At 56.0% G+C, this 18,350-nt stretch overlaps 2 protein-coding genes across 2 annotated transcripts; one reads left to right on the forward strand and one right to left on the reverse strand.

Annotated features, from left to right (window-relative positions):
* Positions 1-2,166: 2,166 nt before the first annotated feature.
* On the forward strand, positions 2,167-2,969 carry DCS_02165 (uncharacterized protein; the record flags this gene model as incomplete). The annotated part of the gene is made up of 2 exons (XM_040799494.1): positions 2,167-2,437; positions 2,821-2,969. 2 exons carry the CDS (start codon positions 2,167-2,169, stop codon positions 2,967-2,969), a joined length of 420 nt encoding a protein of 139 aa, XP_040660377.1.
* An 11,563-nt stretch (positions 2,970-14,532) lies between these two features.
* On the reverse strand, positions 14,533-17,035 carry DCS_02166 (uncharacterized protein; the record flags this gene model as incomplete). The annotated part of the gene is made up of 3 exons (XM_040799495.1): positions 14,533-14,710; positions 14,863-16,373; positions 16,448-17,035. 3 exons carry the CDS (start codon positions 17,033-17,035, stop codon positions 14,533-14,535), a joined length of 2,277 nt encoding a protein of 758 aa, XP_040660378.1.
* Between the last annotated feature and the right edge of the window lie 1,315 nt (positions 17,036-18,350).

Below are 18,350 nucleotides of genomic sequence, written 5' to 3' on the forward strand. Positions count from 1 at the left end.
TCATCGTGGAATCGATGCCTCCCTGGTCACGAATACCCCCTCCCAGAAGTACTTAGGGAATAGGTTGACGGCAAGTCGTCAGATGGACGATGGAAACAGCGGGTCGACCCGCCAAGCACCAGCAAGGACCGCCCCAGCAGCCTAAGACCGACGCAACTCGGCAGTCGCACAAACGACAGATCCTACCATGCTTGTGCATGCAAGTACGGTAACTTTCTCGTACTTCTCGTACAAGTGCATAACAACAAAGTACTGTACTTGCTACGTACGAGTGCTCATATGCCACACATCACATCGTTTCGAATATCCCACTGACAGAGGGATCTAGATACTGCAAGCAGACCACCTCGAACCACACCACGTGCACGCAGCGCTTTGTCTGTCGGCAACATGCTGCTCTCGCCGCCACGCGGCCCGCGCATGTACAGTATATGACCTACGAGAACGAGAAACGGCACTCGAACTGCTGACACGTCTGCACGGCGTTATACACTCGCACCAATGACCTCGTACTTACAGTACGAAGTACTCGGTCCCAGTCAGCAATCCTCCCCACCCAAACGAAGCACCATCGGCTCCCATCGGTTAATCGTCGACGGCAGCGGCACAAAACTTCTAGTTGGCCAACCTGCCAACTCACCGATTCTATACGGCACATGTGCGCATCGTCTGAAGGAATCCAACACGCCACGCACCACGACCTGTTGACTGCATACAGACTCCTGTTTCTTTTTTCCTTTCTTTTTGGCATTTGTTGGCGAGAGACATGACACATCAGATCCCCCATGTCCGAAATTCGACATCAGATGTAGAATCGGATTTCCAACAACTCAAAAAACTTTGTGGCTTATTACTTCGCCATCCGTGACTAGGGTCTGCTGGGCAAGGGCCATCAGACTCTGGAGCGGGCAGCTGCATAATTACCTTCTGGTTGGCCGTGCTCGTCCTGTTGGCTGCATGCCGTGTACGAGCAAGTACCTGTACCTACCTGCAGGCGCCAAGTCACGCTCCTCAGTGCGTGCAAAACACAGCAGCGAGAATCCTTGCTCAGCTCGATCACCCTCGATGCGACCTTTTCGTAATTAACGCTCATCTCAGATGCGAAATCGATGCTCCCATGGACGGACACAAAATACGAGGCCCTCTTCGGCCGGAACAGTGATGTACAGGCCGAAGTTCAACCCATCATGGGATCCCCATCCTTGCCCATGCACTGGCAACGCAACTTGTTGGCGTGCACCCCAGGGCGGCGACAGCTTTCGTTTTGAAGCACGAGCCGGTGATGAAGGCCGCCGTACTTCCCGTTTGGGACCGGAGCCGTCTCGTGAGCATGATGCCGGCTTCTCGTATTTAGACGAGACGACGAGGATTGACTGACGAGACACCCCAGTCGCGGCTGGATCAATTCGTTCGCACGGTCGACAAAGGCGCTTCGAGGTCCCTACTCGCCTTCGGTCATGACGGTTGAGGGACGGTAAGGGCCAGAGAGGGTTGGCTTTCTCAGTCAACTAGTTCGTTGTCGACCAAGCCTCGACTTCAGCTGTCCAATACCTGGCGGTTGCGGTCTCAGCTCCAACCGGAGAAGCCTACACACGTCGGCTGCGTCAACTCGGCCAATGCCAGGCAAGGCCAGCCAATGACGGCAACTTCCTGCCGCCACAAACCGAATCTAGATTGTGGCCCTTTGCGGAAAGCTGTGGCAAGCCCGTCTTGCGAGATCTAATGTCTCTCAGTAGGATTCTAAGGCGTCTAGAACAGCTTCTCCTCAGCGGCTAGACTTTGAAGTTATTACCACCGGTATAGCATGCCCATCTCTTGGCTACCCGTGGCTGGTTCGAGACCCCACCCGGCATGGCTGGCTTCCCTTGAATACCTACCATTGTCCAGCGGTACGGAGTAGTACTCCGTGCACCTCCAAGGCTTCGTCGAGCAAGCATTCACATTTACACCTCGGCCTAGACCGTCTTCGCCTCGACTTGTTTCTGGCACCGTCGGTCGGCGAATGAATGCGCGATGTCCCGTGCCGCATGTAGGCATGCAGCAGGAGCAGCAATGCCAGTAGAACGGCATCCGGGACTGCTTATGGAGAACTGCCGCCAAGGGCAGGGTTCGTGGATGTGCTGCAGGCTGATGGAAACGCGTCTGCCGAGGCATTATCGCATCGTCATGCCATGCAGCAAGTCGTGGCGAATGCGTGAGCCGAACGCCGGCGGCGCCTCGCATCGTCATGGACATTTCGCTCGACCCACGGCTACGGCATACACTGATGGTGGCACTGGCAAGCATGCTCGACAAGACTGGCGACGCCGTCGTCTGGCCGGCCTCGACAACGGCAGCCGGTCCAACTCGAGGCCGAGCCCGCCACCGCCGGCAAGGTACGGGCTCAAAAAGTCAAGTCAAGTCAAGGGGGATGCTGGCCTGATCGAGAGGTTCACAGGTAAACCTGCGTTTCATGATAATTCAGTCTAAGTCGCTTCATGCCAAAATACATCGAGCCGGAGCTGGCTTCGAGCCCGGTAAAAAACCATCCGCGGGGCGCACGCAGGAAGCAGTGGAGGGTAAGGAGGGGAGGATGCTGCCGCTGGGCTCTGGACCAAGCGGCGAGTCAACCATGTTGTCAAAGTGTCTCGTCGAACAGTTGCGAGGGCCGTTCCTCCCGAGTCGGCCCGGAACAGCGCAGGCGCCCGTCGAGGGCAGTTTGCCTAGCCGCACGGCGTGCCGCACTCGCGGCAACTCTTGCCGGGAATGACCCAGACCTCGATGCCCTTGGCGAAGCACTTGGGGCACCTGATGCCGGGAATCTGCATTTGCTCTTGTTAGTCTGCGTGCGCTTGGGCATTTCCGGTGGTCGGGTGGCCGCGCAAACCTTTGCTACCCTCCGCACCATGGCTTCCGTCTTCGAAGAGACAAAGGCCATTGCCGGCTCCCAGTTGGTCGAAATCATGGACACGAGCGAGAGAGTTGCGTAGAATCTCTGGAGAGGTCGTCAGGAAACGACTTGGCGGAGCTTCGCAGTGGTTGCTTGATTTGTGAGAGATGCGAGGAAGAAGAAACGACACGGAGAAGGACAATGTTGAGACGATATATAGCCGGGGTTGGTGGTGGTGATGACGCACGGTAGCGAAGCAGCGTCAACGACTTTCACGAATCGAAGGGCCGTGAATGATGGCGCATCTGGATTGTCGAGCAGTGAATATGCGAGACGAGCTCCAGTCGTATCGGGTGTCGTTTGGGGGGGGGGGGGGGGAGCGTACCGACGGAAGCACCGGCGAGAGTACGAGGAAAGTGCTCTGCTCGGGTGTGACGAACAAGCAAGCAAAGCAAGCAGGCCAGCAAGCAGCAAGCAAGCAGGCAATACCAAGGCGGCCGGTACGTACACTGGACTTGTACTTGCACAGCGAGCTGAAGGCGCATGCACGAGTATGCCTAGTAGACAGAGGTACGGAAGCCAAGAGCAAGTTAAAAATGACAATGGATCGGACGAGAGCTGATGCCAGGATGCGTGTGGGGACGGTTGATATTTATGGTTTTGGGACCGGTTGGTCGAAAAGTCAAAGAGAGGATCGAGGACGAGACAAGGGGGTGTTTGGCATTATGGACGAGTCGACCAAAAGTCATCGGCCGACAGAGATCGGAGTGCAGGTGCGGGAATGGGCGATACCAAGACTCTGGTACCTGGACCAAGCACAGGACAGGGAGGAGGAGGAACTAATGGCGGAAACGAACAGGCGGTGGCATCTGGACGTGATCGGTGGGTTGGCGGCCGACGGCGTCTCGGAAGAGTGAGTAGGGCATGACTAGACATGTCATATCGGCGTTGAGACTGTGGAAAACGCATAGAGTACGGAGTACAGCAATGTACGGACGGTACCTGACGGGGTGGCTGCCTGCCGATTCATCCAGCCATTGGCAAGACGGAGACGGAAGGGGGGTGGGACGGGGCGGCGGAAGGAAGCACGGAAGTGCAGGTGCAAGTACATGATTGCTAGGAGTACAGTGCCAACAGTGGGTGTCCGACAAGGACAGTGTGCTCGCACAGTACTGCTAGGCACCGTACAGGAGCAGCAGTGCGAAGTACATGCAAGTACACCTAAGTAGGTGGTACAATACGGCAAGTATTAATTACTCCATAAGCACAGCACAGCACAGTGCTGTAGAGCCCGCGCTGCACCACATGTACACGTACCGGCACACGCAAATGCGAGGGTACCAAGTACTTACTTACAACTACTTACAACTACTTACAGTACACCAGAGCACTGTACGACTACGCGATGTCGGGTGCGGTACGGGTACTCCGTACTACTGGATACTACTAGATACTTACCTAGTACTAATCCTACTAGTATTACTGCCGTATACTCGTGGCAGGTGCCCGTTCAGCAGGCTGGTGGCGTCCGCCCTTGCGAGCGAGAGACACAAGTGGGAGTGGGAGTGGGAGTGGGAGAGGGAGAAAGTAGGAGTGGGAGTGGGAGTGGGAGGAGAGGAGGGGAGAGGGGGGGGGTCGAGGAGGGAGGGAGGCCTCATCGGCTGGAGGTCGAGGCGAGGCGAGGCGTGAACCTGGGGAGTCCCTGGGGCAGGGGCGGAGGATGGGATGGGAGTACTTGCTTGTACTTACCAAGTAAGTAAGTACGTACTTGCATGTAAGTACAGCTACTATCCAACTCGATGTCCGGAAAGGGTATTTTCAAGGACGGGCGAAATTTTCTTGCTGCTGCTTGCTGTCGCAGTTGCCGCTGCGACGGCGTCTACGAGCCGCGACGAGGAGCTGGACTGATGGCCCACCCACTCCCGTTTGTGTAATGTAAGTACGTACTTGCAAGTACCAAGTGCAGTCCTGCTCGGAGTACTTTTGCATACTTGCCATGTACAAGCAAGTACGGAGTACCTGCTGCTCAGTAGGGTGTACTTGTACTGTACACTTGCATGTATTAATTGTGGTTGCAGGCTTTACGGATAAGAAATGAAGGCAAGTACGAGCAATGCAGCGAAATACGGCAGTACGGCGTATTCTCCCTTGAACCCGCTGGTCGGCGTAAGTATGCAACGCGCGCGCGCGTTGGGGACGGTTTCCCATTCGCAGGTCAAGTTGTGCACAGAGCCGGCCGAATTACAGTACCTAGTAGTTACCGTACGTGTGTCTGCAGCAGACCGCCCGCCTGTGATGTCGTGTGAGTCTAGTACCCAAGTATCTGCGTGCAGTAATACTGGAGTACGTGCACACCTATGTGCGCTGCAGATGTAAGTACATGGACCCCGTAGGCGTACATGTACAGTACAGTTCTTCCGACAAGCAAGTACACATCGGTCAACTGCACGGAACCTGCTGCACAAGCACAGTGCGGTACAGTACGTGCCGTTCCGTACATGTACTATAGACTTGGCTGCCCCGTGCTGAAGCTGTCTTGATTTTTGATCGAGACAGGATTCTTCGGCTCTTCGTCCTTCAAGCCCACAGCCGGCCGGGGCCCGGGCCTAGGCCATCGCTAGACATGACATCGATTAGGTCTGTGGAGCTCTGCAAGTTCCGGGTTATCTGCTTCAGCTCATTGGGTGACGAGGGATGCAGCGCTATCCAGGGGTGGACGGAAAATGCCGGGCACGTCGTTGGCGGTCAGGCCAGCGCTGGGGTGGGCGACCACAGCTACCTACCATGGGCTGCCAGCATCGTTGCAAGCACGGCGTTGTCGTCGCCGTCGGGCCACTTGCTTTTTTCCAGTTCCCGCTTCTTCTCAACGCGGTACAGGGATGCAAGTCCCTCGGGCTTCGTCGAAATATCGACGCATCTGGCCCGGATGTCGGCATCCCTGTCCGTACACCTATGTCCGTACACCTACTTGGCGGTAGTAACAACCTTTCCAGGTGTACAGAGTACGGAATACGGAGTACGGAGTAATACGGAGTACGGAGTAATACGGAGTACGGAGCGAGTACTTGCAGTACGGACAGTAAGTAGTTACTTGCAAGTACGGAGTACATGTACCGGGCATGTCCTCGCACGGCCTTGCACGAGGTACCTGCTGCGCTGGCATACATTTACTTGTACTGAATATTCTAGGCCTAATTTCTTGACATTGCGGAGGACATGGAGTTGAGGGGAAGATACCAAGGGTGGTAGGTACCACTCCGTAGGTGGTGGGTACTTGAGTACCTAGTAGTAAACAAGATGGGGGAGGGGGGGTTGTGAAATTCCTTGGCCGGCCTGACCCCTTGCGCAGAATTAACAGTACACCGTATGAGTGTGCTTTGTATGTATGTGCACAGTAATAAGTACGGAGTACCTACATGTGTTTGAGTACCAGGTACCTAAGCACACGTAGTTGTATTAAGTGTACAAGTACTGTAGTCGACGGAAGTAGTAGAACAAACACACATCTAATGACTGTATGTGCAGTATCTGATGTACCCAGTATTGCAGCGGTCAATTGCCGCAAGTACAACTACACATGGCAAATCGTAAGACTCCATAGCAGTCGTCCTTTGGTCATCAATTGCCCCACGCTATTTACTTTGGTGCAAGGAAGGCCGCTCGCTTAGTATGCGACTAAGGAGTATGGTACATAGTAGTGCAATGCCAGTGCTAGTACTGTATAGTAGGCTTATAGTTGCAAGTAGTCGATCGATGCCTCCATCATCCGTTCGTTCGCCCGTGCCTGACCCAATGTGAAAGGGTCATGCCATGCGACAACCGAGACTTTTGCACTTCCTCTCACGAAGCGACAGAGGCTCGCTCGTCGTTGTCCACGCATCACATGTACGGCACATGCAGGTGCGCACTGCTCCAGGGCTTCCGTGCCGTGACTGTTGCAGGGGCCGACTTCTGTGCTCGTTGCTACACTCCAAGTATGGGCTGTGCTGTGCTGTGCTGTGCTGTGCTGTGCTGTGCTGTGCTGTATTGCTCGAGTACCTGTGCTCCGTACATTTACGAGGATTACTGTACGTACCGCTTCGCACACAGAGGGTCGAATCGTCCAGACAGCCTCTGTGACTGAGATCCGGATTGGGAAGTCGGGACAAACGCCATGATCGCCGAGGGAAGCAAGGGCCAGGGCCGCACCAGGTATCTGGAATTGTGGCTACGAGCACTGACGGGCATTAATTTGCTCGTATCGAGGCCCGTTTTATTGGCAACTATTCCGCACCCGCGCCTTCTAATTACTACTGTACTTGCGAGTAATTATTGCGACAGCGTGGACGGAGTGCGTCCAAGTATGTACAATTACTTATTGCACGTACATGTAAGTGCTGCACTGTACCGCACCTGCACGCATGCGTGGAGGTACTGTACATGTACAGTAAGTACTTAGGCGCAAGTGCTCTCTATCATTGCTTGTCGTACCGAACGGAATTACGTAGCGGCACTGTACATGTATTATTGCGTACTGTACTTCGGGGCATGTACCGCACACCTGCATGCTCCTGCGTGGTCAAGCAAGTACTCCGTACACCTACTGTACATGTACTTGGAAGTACACATTTTGTGGCACACGTATCAGCATCTATCCTGTGGGTGCGCGGCAATGAACCGGTCGTGCCTGCGACGCCTGACGCCCGACCCCTCCGTCGCACTTTCTGGTATGAGCTCGCGTCGGGGCAAGGCCGCGTCCGCCGCAAGGGATCCGCTCGAACAGATGAAGTTCATATTGACTACTAGGTACGGAGTACTCCGCTCGCTACCATCGGCCTGCCGAGCTTTGGCATCTCGTCCCCCCCCACCATCAACCGAGAGAATGGTCTCGTCGGGCGCAAAGTACTGTCAGTACTTGTTATGTTAGATGGATGAATAGCACCCTCTTTCCGAGGAACCCTGGTTGTGGGCGGGGCCGGGCTGGTCGGAGCCATGTGGTTGGCCCGTGAATGGTCGTCGCTTCCGTCCAAGTCGTTCATTCTTGCTCATTGTCGCGCACTCGCCGATGGTACAAGTATTATTACGGTTGTACGGAGTACTCTGTACATGTTCGGAGCACTCGTACCACATACTGTGCATGTACAGTGCAAGTACGTACTCCGTCCAAGTACTCACTTACGTACTTGCGTTTCACACCAGACACGGGACTGTACCGTACGGAACATCACTTACTTACATGTGCAAGAACAGTACGGTGCCGTACTCATACTTGGTGCAGTACTGTAATGCTAGTTGATGCAAGTACAAGCATGTCCACCTACAAGTACATGTACAGTACGTGGGTGTCCCGGCAAGGACAAGCTCTTTTGTCGTGTACATGTCCTGCTGTACTATCACCACAAGCGCCTCATGGAAGGGCCTGGCAACTGGGTGGAAATTCCCATCGAAACGATGATCCTGCAGTCTCGCTCATGGGTCGCGAGATTGCTACCAAGGCGCACGCGGCGACCCATCTATCAAGATGAGATGTAGTGCAGGTCCACTGTGCGTGCGAGAAGGCGATTGCCTCCCAAGTACTAATTGCACAACAACGGCAAGTGTGCTCCATACATGTACTTGGCTTGGCGTCCAATAAATGCACTGGCTGGCTGGCTGGCTGCTCGCCTGCTTCCTGCCGTGGATTCTGCCGCGCATGCCGGTGCTCGTCGAGCTTCACTTTGCCGTCGTGCTTCACTTTGCCGTCGTGCTGATCTGACCTGAGCCGCGGGTGGTCTGAGCCGCGGGCGACCTGCTGAAGCCGCCAGTTTCTCGTTCCGGATACACGCAATCATCAAGTACGGAGTACAGACAGCGCAGGTCATCTCCAGACTCCCATTGGACTGCCATCTACGGAGCGCATGCAAGTGCTTGTCACGGTGGGCTCTGAGCCTCCTCCGGATGCATTGTCCAGTACTTGGTCGGTACACAGGTACTTGCATCAAGTACCTCGCCATTCCTCGACACCTTACAGCTGTACCCTTGACAATAGTACTGGTCCATCCGGCTATCGTGAGCGCCGCTTGTCGCTGCCATCAGACACTTGCTTGTCGCCCGTCAACGCAACAGGAGCAACGGACACGAGGCCGAGATGAGCAATCCCCGCAAGGACAAGGGCGGTCATGAATGTCGCTGCCTGCTTCTCGCAGTTGGCATAATATCTAGAGCATGTGTACGTGCAATACCTCCCAAGGAACGCGGCGCATCAACGCTGCGCAACGACCACGAGCAAGCCTACAAGCGATGAGCAATACTGTACTTGCTTACTCCGTAGACGTGTGATGAGCGAGCAGACGACGGTCAGTCTGTCCCGACCCCAACAGGATATCGGTGGAGGCAGGCCGGAGCTGGAGAAAGCATCCCCTGGCCGAGATGGGCAAGTTCCATTGTCGCAGGAGTTTGATGCAACATCGGCATCTTGCTGGACCTACCTGCAAGTACGGAGCACAGTACAGGTATACGCCTACTGTACTCACAAATGTTCTTACATGTATTGCTCCGCACACCTACAACAACGTACTAGGGACTTAGTCCTTGTACTTACGGATACGGAGTACTCATGGTACTTACTTGACCGGACCTTAATGTACCGCGGGCGCACCCATTACTCGCATACACAATGACTACTACAGTATGCTTGCTCGTGCAGATACCAGTTCATAATGCACGTGCGCACGTGCAATGGTGCAAGTAAGGCTAGTATGGAGTACGAAGTGCTTGAACGCACGAAGCACTTGGAGTTGTGGATGTAATGCTGCAAGTACGCGCTTGAACCTATGGAATCTTACTACGGAGTACGGAGTGGTACGGAGTAGTGATTAATGTAAGTATTACTACTAGGTACCTAGTAGCATCATTCGTCGCCTGTGGTGTACTCAGGTAAGTAGGTGCAGTACAGCACACCCCACAACAGTACTGTACAGACTGTACAGTACTGCTTACTTGTACAAGTACTTGCAAGTACGGAGTTATGAGACAGCTCAGCCCACTCCTGAACCGCATCCTTCGATTCAGACAACTTTTGTATCACTCGCCGATCGGAGACATCGCAGCGTCATCTACTCCGTACTCCGTACCAAACTGAGCATGCAAGTACGGACTAAAGGCCGCGCTGCACTCTTCCCGTTGCCGAGCTCAGGTACGCGGCCTGAAAATCGTGCCACCAGGTGTGCATTACAAAGTACATGTACACGTCATGTGCGTGCGCAAGTTCTGTACATACGCGCAAGTACAGTAATTACAGTAATTACAGTACATGTAATTACAAGCGCATGCAGCGTGTACAGTACTTGCAAGTACAAGTGCTGCAAGTAGTATGCTGGTACTTGCTTACTGTACAGCACAAGCAAGTACATGCAAGTGCTTCCCACTTATCCTGCCATCACGCATCGACGCCCCTTCCCCTCTCGCCTCTTCTGTGGATGCTTGCTTTTGCCGCCACCTTTTGCTATTCACCAATTTCTCGAAGCAAATTCTCGATCGGCTGGCCACTTGGACACCTCTGCACTGAGCACTTACTCGTACGCCAACGTGCATGGGCTCGAGCCTGTCGATGATGCCGTCGACAAAGCGCCTTCTCCTCGGAGCAAAAAGCATCAACGATTCGTACAATTTCAAACAACGCCACCTCCCTCCCGACAGAAATCAACTTTCGACCTCATCCATCGGTAACTTTGCTCCGCTGGCCTGGGCCCTGGTTTCTCACGGACTCGACGTACACATTCTGCGAGACGGAATCTCTACCAGTGTCAAAGTACACTTACAGAGTACAAGCGCCGACGGCAGGTGTGCATGGAGATGACTTGTTTTCACTCCCTATCCGTACGGGCTCGTACTTACTTGTACTGTGCAAGGTCGCACATTGGCAGCATTGCACCTTGCTCCGGAAACCCATGCCGGTCTAGGATCCACCATCGACCATGCGTCACCCTGACCTTGACGAGCCTGGTCTGGGAACGCCACTCCAATTTGGGCCGTGATGGGTTGCCTTTCCTTCAAAACTATCGGTACAGCGGTTTGAAACATTGATGACATGTCCCAGCCCGGGCCAGCCGACACCTTGCCTTCTGGCTACCTTTCACCCTCCATATTCGGCAGTGGAGCGATGTTCTGGAAGCATCACGCATCCATCGTTCACGAGCGCTGCTGGTCCATGTCTTGACCGAGAATGTCTACTCCCGACTGACGATGCTGACGTGCAAACAAAACAAGCCAACCCGCGCTGTATTACCACGTCCAAGGCGGCCGGAGATCGAAGGGAGATGCAAAACGTCATCGAGACCATGCGAATGCGAGTGACCTGCCCGCCCTATGTGCCGAACTCCTTACCGCACGGCAACGATGACAGCCTGTCTCGTCCAGGGCCAACTTCCAGCAGGGCGAACAGTCGTTGCCCTCGGCCCTCGGCCGCAGGCCATCTGCCCATTGGATTCGGCGCCATTCTTTCCACACCCACGGGTAGCGAGCACCAGGAAATGGATGGTCACGCTTACTGCTTTTCCGGGCCAACAACAAAGACCGCAATGAACACAGGTACACCTACTCGCACTTGTAGACCAAAGTATTACAAGAACGCACACATCCATGTATCATCACTTACTGTAGCACCGACTCTGCCATGAAGTACAGTACTTGAATACTAAGAACAGTACTTACATGGGCGTGCCAAGTATCCGCACCCCTCTACAATCACGAGTACGGAGTGTTACAGGTTCAAGTGCTCTCCATGGTTCGCACCGCATGCTCACAAACGGCTAGATGCTCGAAAGTGCACGCCAACTACTGCTCCATTCGGAATACTTGATTGCCTAATGAGGGCGGCCCCTTGTCGCTGCCAAGGCCTCCAAATTGAAGAACCATCCACGTGGCCATACGCATCCTGGGTACCTGGCTTGGCATTCATCGGCACCAGTCGCGGACTGCGAGGACCCCTTCCGACATACCACTTATACATGCACACCTTCGCGTATGTTGCTGTACAGTTGCAACTACACGTACAGCTAGCTACCTGAGTGCAAGTACAGTGAACGGAACAAGTACGAGGTACGGCTACTCGTGCTCGCACGCTGCACGGCTTTGACAGGTCTCAGAATTCTCTGACCATACTGACCCGAGACGCGTCTCCAAGAGCAAGCAAGACCGAAACTCGTCTGGCCGTTCCCCGCGACGCAAGCCCATGTTGCTATTTCAATGCCTACCCCTGGCCGCTGCTCTCATTGTTGTGATTCCGCATCGAGCTGAATGCTCTGGTACTTGGAACGTACGAGTGCACGTGCTGGTACACACAGATATGTGATGGGCATGCTGTGAGACGTTGGGATTACTCAACACAAGCAATGTCTCATTGCCAAGCCTCAGTGGTCAATCCCGGATCAAGATCTATCTGCAGGGCCAACGCACGCCAGGATCAGAACAAAGTACCCGAGCTTACGTACTTATGCATCCACGCTCTCTGTGTAGCAGAGATCCCACCCTCCACTGACTGGCCGATGATCGGACGCGGTCGAGAGCCGTTGCAAGGTTCGAGGCCGAGGGTATGCTGTCGGCAGCGGCGGGGAGTTCTCAAACGTTGCTATGCCACCTGCCTGGCCTGTCCCGGAACGGAGCGCGTCGCGAGATCCTTCGCGTGCCGCTTATACGTGCACGCATCTGTTGACACCAGAGTACGCCGATCAGGTGGCAAGTTCATCGAAGCATGCTCAAAGTTCGACTGGAATTGGAATTACAGCACGGAGTACCACATATATGGATGCCGGAAGTCGAGGACGCATTATCCTGTTGGTGTGTATACTTGCTGTACAACTACTGGGCTCGCACTTGTGCGCTGACAGGTCCATGCAAGCTGATGTGTCAGAATTCAACCCGCCCCGGCCCACATCGCCCTGCGGCCAATGGTTGCACTATTCGATGGCCATCTGTGTTACTCAAACAACTTTCAACTGACTTGTCCCGTTGCTTCACCAACTCTGTACAGCGAGCAATTCAACCTGGACTCCGGTACGGTACTGTGCTTACACTATTACTACCGCCATCGACAGGCTTCCTCGCAACTACAGGGATCATGGTGAGGCGGCTCGAAACGGGTTTGGTCCGGGAGAATGTATCAGATCAACAAACCTGATGTCTCAAACTTCCCGACCGTTCTGCAGCCAGCACGCGCAGAAACACAGGCGGTCCGAGTGTACGGTACGGGTATGGTGCATGATGACTCTACCTAGCCGGTTCCCTGCGGCGATGTACATGCACTTGCGTGGACGGACGGACACTGCGAACGACGGCTCGTCTGCCAGTCGACTGACCGGCATTCCCCACGGGCAATCCGAATAGCCGGGAACGAATCGTCTCACACGGCCGTCCACGTCGCCCGACGCCGTCAGATTCCAACGTGCGAGCGGACACTCGAGCGAATAAGAGAGGTCATGGTCTATTTGGGAAACTCGGAAATGGCCGACTCACAGCTCCCGTTGGTAATGCGGTCTAGTCCATGTCATCGCCGCCGCCATTTGCGAATCGATGGCACCGATGACGAGCGGCGTTGCATAGCCTGAATGGCTGCAGGTGAGGCTACGACGGCAGACGGCCCGGACAATGGACGACCCGACCCGGCCGTGGTGGATCGTGCCCATGCGGGACAGCGTGAGTGATGCGTTTTGATGGTTCACGGCCCCCGTCGTCTGTTGGAGGGGGGCCCTGCCCGCTATTCCCGTCCTTGTCAAAAGTACCAAGCGCCGCCGAAATATCGAAATAACGATATGGCTATGTGCTGTGCGTTTGTTGGGGCACCCCGGGAGGATGCCGAGTCGGCGACCTGATCCCTTCATGAGCTAGCGAATGAACAACTTTGATAGTCTTCGCACCGCGTCTTAGATTTGGCTCTGGGCCCCGGCTCTGTGCCATTTTGGAATCGTGTCTAACTACGAACTCACTAGCGACGAGGCGCACACTTTACGGGAAACACCACGTCAAGGACGGAACGGAACGGCCAGGGTGTAACCGCGACCGGGGGAGGGGCCTGGGCACTGACTTGACCGGGAAGCCATGTGTCAGCCGCGCGGGCGCCGACCCCGGGGTTGACTTGTACCGCGAACTGGAACTGGAACTGGAAAAGGAGCGATGCTATCCGACAGACGACGCAAGACTTGCTCACCCCAGCCAGTCAGCCGTGTTCATGGGTGACGGCGGCCAAGGTTGCACCGATCGCCGTGCCGCCCAGGCGGCTCGCTTGCACCGACGGAAACAAAAATGTACGGCGAGAGCGAGATAATTCGCCTTCATTCGTTGGAAGCAAAAACTTGCTTCCGGTTGCACAGATGACTACACCCGATTTCTTTCGGTCTCGCCTCGAGAAAAGAATGCCCCCAACGCCATGCTAGTATCTGGACGCCCTTTATTGGGGGCTTGGACCGGGAAGCCTGCTTCCCACGTCTGGCAATGTTGGTATCATGCATGCCCCATGTACCCCAATTCCCAACTCCCAATTTCTCCATTCCCAATTCCCAGCTCCCGAAGCCCCAAGTCCAGCACCGTAGCGTGTGTCTGTCTCAACTTGCATTGTTTAACTTCCAGCACGGTTTGGAGCATGCGGGCAGAATAGGGGGTGTTGCTCTCGCTGCGGCTGCTGCATGTCGAGCTGCATGCCCGACGGCCCCTCATCGCAATGTCTTGGAAATGTTGACGAGCAGTTTCCCGCCCGGCACAGCAATGCCCTTGGCATCCAGCAGGCGGACGAAACGGTAGCCTGGACGGAGGCGGTCGAGTCGAATGCAGGCCCAAGCGAGCAGTGGCGAGCTGACGATGCTTGTCCGCGATTCGTCTTCCACCTTGAACCTGCGAAAGGGCAGAGCAGAAGAAACCAGGTTAGCCAACGGAAAAGTGCGACGTGGGCGCCGGAGTCGAGTGGATAGCTGATGTCATTCACGGTAGAAAGCTTGATGGATCACGATGATAGGGCAGCGGGATACAAGCCCACGATGACTCACCTCACAAATGCCAGCTCACCGACAACCTTGGAAATGCTGCGGAACAGCAGCGTCTTCCCCGACGGCCCAAAGTACGGATGGTTGGACTTTCTCGCTTCAGTCCGTTGCTTGTACGGACCGTCACCCTCCTTGTCGGCCGCTCCGGCCCTGTCGACGTGCAGCTCAACCTTGACGACGGGCCGAATCGTGCTTCCGCTGCGGCCGCGTTCCGCGTCGTCGTCGCTCGCCGTCGGTAGGTTGTGGGCGGCAAAGATGGTGATGGCAAGGTCCAGCGTTCTCGTCGAGGCCGACTCCTGCTTGTCGGCGCTTCGGTATCCCGCCGGCTTCAGGACCCAACCTCGCTCGTCGGCGAACATGCCCTCGTTCAGCATCATGCCCTCGTCGAGGTTCTGCCAGTTGAGGGCCACCATCTGGACGCCCTTGCGCCAGAACTGGCTCGGGTCTGGGTTCGAGCTGTCGATGCGGCGCACGTTCGGGAAGGCCCTCATGAAGTAGCTCTTGTTGTGCATCAGCACCTCGTCCTCATTTTTCTGCCACAGCTCCACCATCTTGTTCTCGCTGATGGAAAATATGTGCGTCGGTTTCTTCGCCGCTGGCGTCTGCAAGCTCTCGAACCTCTCGCTGCGCGTGTATACGGCCAACATTTCTAGACTCTCGCAGATGCGGCGGCCCTTGACCTTGGCGCCCTTCTCCTGCGATCCCGGCACTGGCGTCGGCGGCGCTGATGATGACTTTCCGAGTCGCGGAGAGCGAGATGGAACAACCGAAGCGACCTCGTCATCCGAGGGGGAGCCGTCATCGTCGTCATTGCTCGGCGCCGGACCCTGATGACCGATGGTGCGGGCGGCCGTCATCGTCGCCGGAGCCCTCTTGACCTTGATGAGGATCTTGTTCTTCAGCGCATCGAGGGTGGGAACTCGGAATCGCGGATCGCATCCCTCGTGGGGCTCGCTCACGAGCAGGTGCTGCCAAACCTCCTTCATAATATTCACCATGACCTCCTGCTGCTCGAGGTCGGCGTGGACCTCGAGACTGATGATGATGGGGAGATGATTGTCGACAAAGGCCGACTCCTTGATGGCCTCGCAGACCTCTCGGAAGCCGCAGGGCAGCGTCAGGGTCCAGCCGTGGGTGACGATGGGTTCGCCGGGCGGCATCAGCTGCCTGGCCCGGGCGCGGGCTCCGCCGCGGGTGACGTCGAGCCTGTCGTTGGACTCGCGGGTGTCTTGCGAGAGGAGGACGCTGGATCGAGGGGAATGGTTGTCGGCGACAGCCCGGCTGTGGGAGCTGGGGCTTCGAGCTTGGACCCCAGGCTTGTCGCCGAGGAGCGATCTCGAAGCTTCATGCCTTCCCTCTGCCGTATCGACCATGTTCAGTGCCGCGTTCGGTATCGAGCTGCCCGAAGAGGGGCGACCGTGGTCGGCGAGTGGCGATTTCGACCGGCCTCGTGCCGAAATGGCGTCGCCGTTCCAGACGTCGATTTCGATGCAGCGGCATCCTCGGGAGAGCACCTTGGGGAAGTGCGGTCGTGTTAGCTTACGAGCCAGATTCGCTCCACTAAGGAGCGGTTGAAATGAACACGAACACTCTTGTACGCTTCTGGCGTGCTCTTGGAAGTCCACTGATGGCCGTCGAGGTAGGTGTTGTGGCTGCTGTTGATGAAGTAGTTTGTGAGCGGCTTGGAGAGGTCCTTTGGCTGCGGCGGCGCGACGGCATCGGTGCCATAATGCTTCATCCACACGTAGAGAAACTCGCCGCAGGTGTAAGCATCCCTGTCAAGGTCTGCGACGGCCTCGCCTTGGACCTGCTCAAGGAAGGCGCGAAATGCGTGTTTGGATAGGAGGGCATCTGGTTGGCGAAGGTCGTTGTAGATGTGCTCCAGCGTCTCGCGCATGTCGGTGCTCATGTGGACGTCTATGACGTCTACAGGCCTTTCTCGGCCGTCGTTTTTGCCGTGGCCGGTGCCGGTGCCGTTACTGCTATAATTGCCGTCGTTGCCTTTGCCGTTGACGTCACGGCCACTGCCCGAACGGTGGGTTGAATCATCACTCGATGATGAAGCCGCGTCGGAGGGCTTTGCAAAGGCTGTGGCCCCGACCATACGCCGCAGCAAAAGCATCGAGCGCGGATTCGAATTGCCAAAGAGGGAGAGCGTGCGTTCCCGTCGGGGCATGGCTGGCCTTTTGGACCTGTCGCGGCGGGAGCGGCTCGAACGCTATACCGGGATTCGTCAGCCTTGAATATTGAATCTCGGCTTCGAGGTTTTCGGGAGACGCCGTACGAACAATCCACACCAAAGCGTCATCGTGACTCGGCTACAGCTGCTCTACGTCGTCGCAGGGTGGCGACGACGCCGGGGAGCAGCACGCTTCAATGCGCCGTCGAGGACATCTGTGGTTGGACGAGGCGGGCGCGCCGGCGACGAGAACGTCGACACCTTAGAGGATGAGCGTGGAGACGGCGAGACGAAAGTGGGAATGAGCACAAGAGGTGGCGCCAAATAGAGGGCGGTGGTGCGGACAGAAGAACGACGAGGGAGGGAGAGTGACGATGGGATGATGACGCGAGTGAGGAACGGCGGATGGACGGCAATTTTTGAGCTGCTGTCAGCACCAAAGGCCAGCAACGGCCATGTATGCATATCAAGTATATGTACACCTACACTTGTGCATGCTTGCATTGCATGCGTTTCGTGTGCTCTCTCACGAGCGGCAAGCGGGGCGAGAAGCTCGGTCAGCATTTCAATTTCGGTACTCCGTTCTGTGCCGTGCTCTCTGGTATTGGTAGCGCACATGTACAACAACGTACAGTTGCTCCGTCAGTAATCCGTGCTCATGAATACTTGCAGTTGTACTTACAACCCTAGGGATGCTCTGCTTACCTCAACGATCAAGCCAAGGAGGTTCACAAGCACCCCTCGACGAATGATCAACCACACTCATGTCTGAGGCGGTGGCACTAGCGGACAGCCGCAGACCTGCTTCGCCTGCACTGCCCGCCGCTGCCCTGTGCTGCGGCTCACCGACGGTAGCCATTTGCATGATTGAAAACATGGCAGGCTGCAGCTCGGAGCCAGTTGGTATCGGACGAGGGTACGGAGTTGTGCTGGTCTGGTTCGGTGAGCCGGGTGGGAAGCATGAATGCGCGCAACTACCCCGGTGGCAGCGTCAACTTCATTCGATTTATGGCCATGCGCTCCGTCAACGGCGATTTCCCAATCCGAGGTCTGGAAGGGACGCGTCGAAAGCATCGGCCGGAAGATATCGATGGCGTCGATTGAAGCGCAGCAGCATCGCGGCCGTCGTCGGAACCTAGCCCTCCGTCCCAATGGCAGCACCAACACAGTATGCATGAATGAAATGGACGGCATTCAACGTCCCATTGCGCAACGGGGCAGGCCGCAGCGGCACGCTAAGCCTGCCCACCCTTCCGCGGGTGCCGGCGACGCGACGGCACGGCACGTGTGGGTCACACCGAAAGTGGAGCCA

The sequence above is a fragment of the Drechmeria coniospora genome, chromosome 01, assembly GCF_001625195.1.
Source record: "Drechmeria coniospora strain ARSEF 6962 chromosome 01, whole genome shotgun sequence".
NCBI classification, from domain to species: Eukaryota; Fungi; Ascomycota; class Sordariomycetes; order Hypocreales; family Ophiocordycipitaceae; genus Drechmeria; species Drechmeria coniospora.